General features: G+C 37.9%; 1 protein-coding gene across 1 annotated transcript in view; it reads left to right on the forward strand.

Annotated features, from left to right (window-relative positions):
• Nucleotides 1–9,186, forward strand: part of WDFY3 (WD repeat and FYVE domain containing 3) — a 341,413-nt gene that overhangs the window by 163,331 nt on the left and 168,896 nt on the right. Inside the window, exons 19-20 of the mRNA XM_042782046.1 lie at nt 6,142–6,323; nt 8,149–8,380. Coding sequence (XP_042637980.1) covers nt 6,142–6,323; nt 8,149–8,380 — 414 coding nt within the window. The remainder of the gene's footprint in view (nt 1–6,141; nt 6,324–8,148; nt 8,381–9,186) is intronic.

Raw genomic sequence — 9,186 nt, forward strand, 5'->3', positions numbered from 1 at the left:
CTATTTCCTGTGCACCAGTTGCATCTCGCTGGGTTTTAAACACCAGAGGCTCAGCCTCAAAACTCAAGTCTACATGTCACCACAGTAGGACAAACTGACAGACAAGTTTGTCTTGCTGTTGGAGACCTCTCGTATCACCCCCACCTGGGTCCCTGTGGCTGACTACTCCTCTGTCTGGCTTCCTGGCTTTTAATCCCCTTTCTCCTGCTCTTCTGGCTGGTGCTTTGGGCGTCCCTGAGTTGTCCCTGGGGCTGACTGTTCCTCTGTCCAGGTTTCTGGCTTTTATCCCCTTTCTCCTGCTCTCTGGTCCTGCTGCTTTGGGTGTGCCTGAGTTTCCTCTCCTCACCTAATCCCTTTGGCTGATTGCTCTTCTCTCTGTTGTCCTGGCTTTTAATCCCCTTTCTCCTGCTTTTCCGGCCTGCTGCTTTGGGCGTCCCTGAGTTGTCTCTCCTCACCTGTATCCCTGGGGCTTACTGCTCTTCTGTCCGGGTTCCTGGCTTTTATCCCCTTTCTCCTGCTTTCCCATCCTGCTGCTTTGGGTGGGCCTGAGTTTCTTCTCCTCACCTAATCCATTCTGCTGATTGCTCTTCTCTCTGGCTTTCTGGCTTTTAATCCCCTTTCTCCTGCTCTTCCCATCTGCTACTTTGGGCATCCCTGAGTTGTCTCTCCTCACCTGTAACCCTGGGGCTGACTGCTCTTCTGTCTGGGTTCCTGGCTTTTATCTCCTTTCTCCTGCTCTTCCGGCCTGCTGCTCTGGGTGGTCCTGAATTTCCTCTCCTCACCTAATCCCTTCTGCTGATTGCTCTTCTCTCTGACTTCCTGGCATTTAATCCCCTTTCTCCTGCTCTTACCACCTGCTATTTTGGGCGTCCCTGACTTGTCTCTCCTCCCCTGTAATGCTGGGGCTACAATCCTAGGCATTAGTGAGCTGAAATGGACTGTTTCTGGCCATTTTGAATCAGATAGCCATATGATATACTATACCAGGAATGACAAATTGAAGAGGAATGGTATGGCATTCATTGTCAAAAAGACCATTTCAAGATCTGTCGTGAAGTACAACGCTGTCAGTGATAGTATAATATCCATACACCTACAAAGAAGACCAGTTAATACTACTATTATCAAAATTTACACACCAACCAGCAAAGCTAAAGATGAGGCTATTGAATATTTCTACCAACTTCTCCTGTCCGAAATTGATGGAACATGCAATCAAGATGTGTTGATTATCAGTGGTGATTGGAATGCAAAAGTTGGAAATGAAGAGAGTTACTGGTAGTTGGGAAATAAGGCCTTGGTGCTTGAAATAATGCTGGAGATCACATGATAGAATTTTGCAAGAGCAACAACTTATTCATTGCAAATACCTTTCTTCAACAACATATGTCAGGATTATACACGTGAACTTCACCAGATGGAATGCACAGGAATCATATTGACTACATCTGTATCAAGAGGCAATGGAGAAGTTCAATATCTTCAGCCAAAACAAGGCCAGGTAGCTGATTGTGGAATAGACCATAAACTGCTCATATGCAAGTTCAACTTAAAGTTGAAGACAATTAAAATAAGTCCATGAGAGCCAAAATAAGATCTTGAAAATATCCCTTCTGAAGTTAGAGACCATCGGAAGAAAAGATTTGATGCATTGAACACTAGTGACCAAAAACCAGAGAAATTGTGGGATGACATCAAGAACATCATCCATGAAGAAAGCAAGAGGTCATTAAAAAGACAAGAAAGGAAGAAAAGACCAAAATGGATGTCAGAAGAAACTCTGAAACTTGCCCTTGAATGGAGAGTAGCTGAAGCAAATGGCAGAAATGACAAGATAAAGGAGCTGAACAGCTCTTTTCAAAGAGCAGCTCAAGCAGACAAAACCAGTTACTACAATGAAATGTGCAAAAAGAGTTAGAGAACCAAAGGGAAGAACATGCTCGGCATTTCTCAAGCTCAAAGAACTGAGGAGAAAATTTAAGCCTCAAGTTGCAATATTGGAAGATTCTGTGGGCAAAATATTGAATGATGCAGGAAGCATCAGAAGATGGAAGGAATATGCAGAGTCACTGTACCAAAAAGAATTGATTGATGTTCAGGAGGTGGCATGTGATCAAGAACCAGTGGTACTGAAGGAAGAAATCGAAGCTGCACTGAAAGAATTGGCAAAGACAAGGCTTCAGGAATTGACGGAATACCCATTGAGATATTTCAACAAACAGATGCCCCGCTGGAAGCACTCACTTGGTTATGCCAAGAGATTTGGAAGACAGCTTACCTGGCCAACTGACGGGAATAGATCCATATTTGTACCCATTCCAAAGAAAGGTGATCCCACACAATGTGGAAATTATCAAACAATATCATTAATATTGCATGCAAGTAAAATCTTAATGAAGATAATTCAAAAACAGTTGCAGCAGTATATTTACAGAGATCTTCTAGAAATGCAAGCTGTATTCAGAAGAGAACATGGAATCAGGGATACCATTGTTAATGTCAGATGGATCTTAGCTGAAAGCAAAGAATACCAGAAAGATATTTACTTATGTTTTATTGACTATGCCAAAGCATTCAGTTATGTGGATCATGATAAATTGTGGGTAACATTGAGAAAAATGGGAATTCCAGAACATTTTATTGTACTCATGAGGAACATGTGCATAGACCAGGAGACTGTCATTTGAATAGAACAAGGGGATATTGCATGGATCATAGTCAAGAAGGGAGTGTGTCAAGGTTGTATCCTGTCACAATACTTACTAAACTTGTATACTGAGCAAATAATCTGAGAAACTAGACTGTATGGACTAGAACGTGGCATCAGGAATGGAGGAAGAATCATTAACAACCTGTGATAATGCTGATGACACAACTTTGCTTGCTGAAAATGAGGATGACTTGTAGCACTTACTGATGAAAATTAAAGTCTGCAATATGGATTGGTTCTCTATATAAAGAAAACAAAAATCCTCACAACTGCTCCAATAAATAAACATCATGGCTGATGGAGAAAAGATTGAAGTTGTCAAGGATTTCATATTACTTGGTTGTATAAGCAACACCATTGGAAGAAGCAGTCAAGATATCAGACGATGTATTGCATTGGGCAAATCTGCTGCAAAGGACCTGTTTCAAGTGATAAGGAACAAGGATATCTCCTTGAAGACTAAGGTGTGCCTAAACCAAGCCATGTTATTTTCATTTGCTTCTTATGCATGTGAGAGCTAACGGTGAATAAGGAAGACCGAAGAAGAGTTGATGCTTTTAAGTTGTGGTGTTGCAGAAAATGCTAGGAGTACCATGGTCTGCTAAAAGGACTAACAAATATGTCCTGGAGGAAGTGCAGCCAGAATGTTCCTAGTAGCAATAATGGCCACACTTTGTCTCACCTACTTTGGTCATATGGTCAGAAGGAGAAGGATATCATGCTTGGTAAAATGGAGGGTCAACAAAGAAGGAGAAGACCCTCGTTGAGATGGATAGACACAGTGGCTGCAACGATCGGCTCAGGTATAGCAAAGATTGTGAGGCTGGCACTGGACCAGGCAATGTTTCGTTCTGCTGTACATAGGGTCTCTGTAAGTTGGAGATGACTCGACAGCACCTAACAACAAATAACAACAACGTAGGGTCCCTATGAATCTGAATCAACTTGAGGGCATACAACAACAATATCTCTTATGTAGGCTTCATGGTTTTTAATTCATTTTTTATCTGTCATCCCTATTAGAACTGTAAGCCTCCCACTGTCAATGTTGTTGTCTTTGGAATTTAGGCTACCCTGCCTCCTAAAACAGATGCATTCTGGTGGCACTGTCATTAAAGCATCAGGCTGCTAAGCAAAAGGTCAACAATTCAAACCCACCATCCACTCTGTGGGAAAAAGATGAGGCTTCTACTTCTGTAAAGATTTACAACCTTGGAAACCCTATGGGGCTTTTTTATATGGTCCTATAGGACCCCTAAGTGTCAGAATCAACCTGATGGCAGTGAGTTTTGCCTCCTAAACTGTGCCTAGCTCATAATAAACTGAAACTAAACCCACTGCCTTCAAGTTGATTTCTACTCATAGTGACCCCCGTTGGGTTTCTAAGCTATAAATCTTGATGGAAGTAAATTGCCTCATCTTCCTCCCACAGAGCACCTGGTGAGTTTGAACTGCTGACCTTCTAGTTAGCAGCCAGATCCCTCAATCATTACACCACCAGAGCTCCTTGGTATGGGCATTCATACTTTTTGAACATATAAATTAATGACTAAAAAGGAAAGTAAAGGATGAGTGACTTGAGAAGAAGGAAATGAGAAAAGTGAAGAAATAATAGAGAATTTGGAGACAGTAGAATTTAATGAGAAAAAGAGTGGATCTAAAGTTATTTCAATAAACTAGGAAAATATTTTATACTTTCATATCATTTCCATTAATTATAATTTGTGGTCCATTAAAATATCTTTATAGTCAGTTGTAAGAGAACAGTTGGGTTACCAGGTATTCTGCCACACCAATGAATCCTGGAAGTGTTGGAGTTCAAGTCTGAGTCAGAAAGTAAAATTCTAACAAAGTTTTCATAAGTAATATCATTTTCTTTCCTCCTGAAAATTTATAATCTATTAAGCAGAAAAGAGAGAAATAAGTTCCTGGTTTCCCCCTTACATTTATCTTTTATTTCTTATCCCTTGCTCTATAACATTAGGTCTTTCAGAGCTGTGTACCTTGTTTATTCAATTCTGAACCTCCATTAGGTTACCTGGATAAGATTTTTCCTTGGTAGTTTACTGTATGTAGATATTATTTAACATTCCAAAACTGGAATAATAGTTTATGTGTAATTCCATGTTCATATTATTTAAATTTGTACTTTCAGTGTATTTGTTTGTATATGCTTTTACTGAAATATGGGGTGTTCATTTTAAATTATAGGGTTGCTGATTAGCTGACTTTTTGTTTTGTGTCGTTGGATTATTTTTTTAAATGAATGTTTATCATCTGGGTTTTCTCTGCCGTCCTGTCCTTCTTAGAAAATGTAAATTAATGTTTAGTTATCTTAACATTAAAATGAAAATGACATTAATCTTTTATCTCTTACATAGTCTGGCAATATATGGGACTCTCTGGGTTGCAATTTTCAGACTTACATGAAATCCATAGTTATGAATCAACCCCTGTAAAACCTATTGCATTAAAATTCCACATACATACAATGGTCCATAATAACAAACAGATGCTACATTGAGATGTAAACCAAAACATTATTGTTATTATTGCTGTATTATTACTGAAACACTAAAACATTAAACATGTTTTAGTGTAGCTGGTACTGCTTCTTTAATGTTTTTTAGGTATAGAAAGGCTTACTGTGTTCTGTATACTAAGACAAACATTTGACTAACTGATATGAGATATGAACTTACCTAACTGTTCTGATTTACATACAAATTAGACTTAAAGACAGACTTAGGAACAGAACTCATTCATAATCCAGACACTGCCTACGCTGGATAGCAGAAAGATGCCAGAGTGGAGACAAGAAGTAGTTACAAAATGCTAACAAATCAGAATATATTCATGTGTGTAGTTCAGAATTGTCTAGTGAAGTAGGAAACTTGAATCAACAAATTCCTATTTTATGCCATAAATCAACTCCTTACTCCAGCTCTTGTCAGTCTAGGTTCAGTGTAATATAATCACAAACTAGTAACAGATAATTGTTCCATTGTATCATTGAGCAGAGCGTATGGCAAAAATAAAATGATAACTTTTCATGTTTTTTTTTCTAAAACATGTGTTTAACAAAATGCATGTCAAAGTATGGAAGACTTTATAGCATACTATGACAGGTAATAATCACCTAGTCTCTTTTTATTGTCTATTGTAACTAATTTACTTACTTTATTTTATTGTCTATTGTAACTTTATCTTACTGTAAATGTATGCATTTTAAACAGACAAAAGCAAAAATGTATCCCCAATTTTACTCTTACCTACAGATAAAAAGTTAATGAATAAGGTGTCAGTGTTTGCGTGTCCTGTTTTTTTTTTTAGCATAAAGTCAAAACATGCTGAACTGAATATAAATAAGTGTCAGAATACAGATGATATTGGCAAAAGATTTTTCATTTCTTCCTCCTCCTTTATCTTAGTTGATGATTTTAGTGAAGAATCCTCTTTTTATGAGATTCTCCCATGCTGTGCTCGCTTTCGATGTGGAGAGCTTATCATCGAGGGGCAGTGGCATCATCTGGTTCTGGTGATGAGCAAAGGCATGTTGAAAAACAGCACAGCAGCCCTCTATATTGATGGACAGCTTGTTAATACTGTGAAGGTAAGCATGTGCGTGCTTTTAAATCTCAACCTGCTTTACCAGGTAGTTCAGTAGTGCATGTGTGTGTGCACACACATGTGTGTATTCAGAGATGTTTTTAAAAATTATTGTCAAATTTTAAATTGATCTCGTACTGCCCATTTCAAAAACATGTTAAAGTTGTGTGGCTGACTAAATTGGAAAAAATGGGAAGTAGGAATTACAGGTGCTAATGAAGTTAGTAAATATGTCAGGAGTTAAGCCAGACTGCTGAATGGTTTTTCATAATAGAGGAACCAATTGAAGGATGCCTAAGTAAACATACTTACTTTATTTTGTCCAGTGCACTGTATATTTCTTTAGAGCTGGAATTGTTTTTTATTCATCTTTGTGTTTAGGTCTCCCAGATTAGTCCTTGATAATGGTAGTAGGTACTCAGTTAGTATTGAATGAATGAGTGAGAGAGTAAATAAATAATTACTATCACTAGCTATAATAATAATTACTCACTCATTATATTCAGAAGAGAGGGAAGGGAGAAGTTCCATTTGCAGAATTAGGATGAAATGCTGCTATTCTTTATAGAGAACTCAATTGGCAAACTTCTAAGATTAGAAGTCCATTTTTATATTGCTGTCACTTAAGTAACAAAGGCAAAGTTTTCTGTGAAAAAAGTTTAAAAAGCACTTAAATCAGCAGCTTCTTTGAATACATTTCCTTACTTAATGATACTGATATTGTCTTGTGTGACATGTTTTAATATGATAAACCCTAAATGCACACTGTGGAAATAAGTCATTTATTTTCTGTATGCATGATAGAATTTTAGATGGCTTTGTAGACTATCCTACTAGACTATCCTACAGAATCCTTTGTTACTTTTAGTATTACTGAGAATAAAAATGCCCTCAGCTTCTAGAGTTCAGGGGTTGGAGGTTTATTGTTAATATATTTACATTATCATCATTCACTGTCAGTAGTCACAGTCCGTGTGAAATTAACTTAGGTCACATGTTGGCGTTCAAAATCACACTATTAACATCATCAGGAACTATTCTTTAATATGAAGAAAATAATAGATGTGATCTGAATCTGGGATGGTATTATGACAAAATAATCAATGGAAAGTTCCACCATTCCATCAAGTGATGAAAACCACACAAGAAGTAACTTGCTTTTCTTTTTGCTTATACTCTACCTAATTATGCATTTATTGTAAATGAATTGAATAATAACTTAGACACCTTGTCAATAAATGGCAGCATAATTTCAAATGTAAGATTATCAGTTAATAATGGTTAACATTTTACATTGAGATTAAAATGTGTGTATAAATATTATAATGTATATATAGATTACTAATTTTTCTTTTATTTTCTTAGCACTTTATTACAAATCACTTCTCCTCAATTTTATTTAACAGACTCTCAATATAATTGGCACATTGGAGGTCGCAGGGCTGATTTCAAGACTATGTGAATTCCATCGTGAAAAGCTGTTTTTCATATCAACCCTAAGCTTTCATCGATGCATTATTGATTTGATATACAAACCTGCCAGGCACAGATAGTCTAACATGAGATAGGTTTTTTTTTTTTTTTTTTCCATTAGCAAGTTTGAGAACAAATTTCCAACTTCCATGTCAGGTCCATAGTTTAAAATTCCAGTACAGATTCCAGAATCCTGGCCTACCTACTATTGTTTTCAACCCTAGCTGTTTTTGTTTATTTCTAAAGTTGTGTAACCTTGGGATAATGAAAATATGCACATATAAGGGAGTTCTTTTCCTGGTAAAAGTGTGTTTATCACATCTCACACTTGCTTTTACTTTTTATGTTTTGTATAGCTTCATTATGTTCACAGTACCCCTGGGGGTTCAGGTTCTACAAATCCACCAGTTGTAAGCACAGTCTATGCTTACATTGGTACTCCACCTGCCCAACGCCAAATTGCTTCATTGGTTTGGCGCCTCGGACCCACACATTTTTTGGAAGAAGTTTTGCCTCCTTCAAATGTTACCACCATTTATGAGCTAGGACCAAATTATGTTGGAAGCTTCCAAGCTGTATGTATGCCATGTGAGTAGCTTATTCTTGGTTCTTAATATTTTATAAAGCTTAATTCCTACAATGCAAACATATCTTCTACCTACAGCATAGATGTATGTGCAAGTACAAATAAATGTGAGTGTAAGGTTATACATTTTGGTTCTTGAGGAAAAGAGCCTCCTTCTCCTCTAATTTTCTTCAACATGATACTTTTGCCCACTCATTCACTCCTTAAAAGGCTGTCCTCCGGCAGCCATACTGTACTTTCCTGATTCTTAGCTGTTATGCATCATCAATTATCCAGCTTCTTTTCTTGTCTCCAAGATACAGGTATATGCCCATAAGAGTCTAACTTCAACCCTCTTTTCTTTCTGTAATTTCTCCTACTATATGAAGCAGTTTAGAGGATAGTTGTTGTTGTTATGTGCCGTTGAGTCGGCCCCAACTCATAGCAACCCCTCCTTGGGTTTCTGAGGCAGTATCACTACGGAAGTAGATTGTCCCATCTTCTTCCGAGGAGTGGCTGGCTGGTGGGTATGAACCGCCAGCCTTCTGGTTAGGAGTCAAGTGCCTTAGGCACTTCACTGCCAGAGCTCCCAAGAGAATAGTTACGCTGGGTAAAGAAAGGAAGAATGGGTCCAAGAAACATACACGTGTTCTCCAGGTTAGACCAATCCACACCACTTTCTTTAATCCTTTTACTTTTGCAGTCCATCTTTGGTTATCTTTTCTTCCAACAGAAATTTAGAAGTAGAGGAACTGATTGTTGTTGTTGTTGTTATGTGCCGTCGAGTCGGCCCCGACTCATAGTGACTCCTCCTTGGGTTTCCGAGGCA

This window comes from Orycteropus afer, unplaced genomic scaffold (genome assembly GCF_000298275.1).
Source record: "Orycteropus afer afer isolate SDZICR_OR568_19922 unplaced genomic scaffold, OryAfe1.0 scaffold00227, whole genome shotgun sequence".
Taxonomy (NCBI): Eukaryota; Metazoa; Chordata; class Mammalia; order Tubulidentata; family Orycteropodidae; genus Orycteropus; species Orycteropus afer.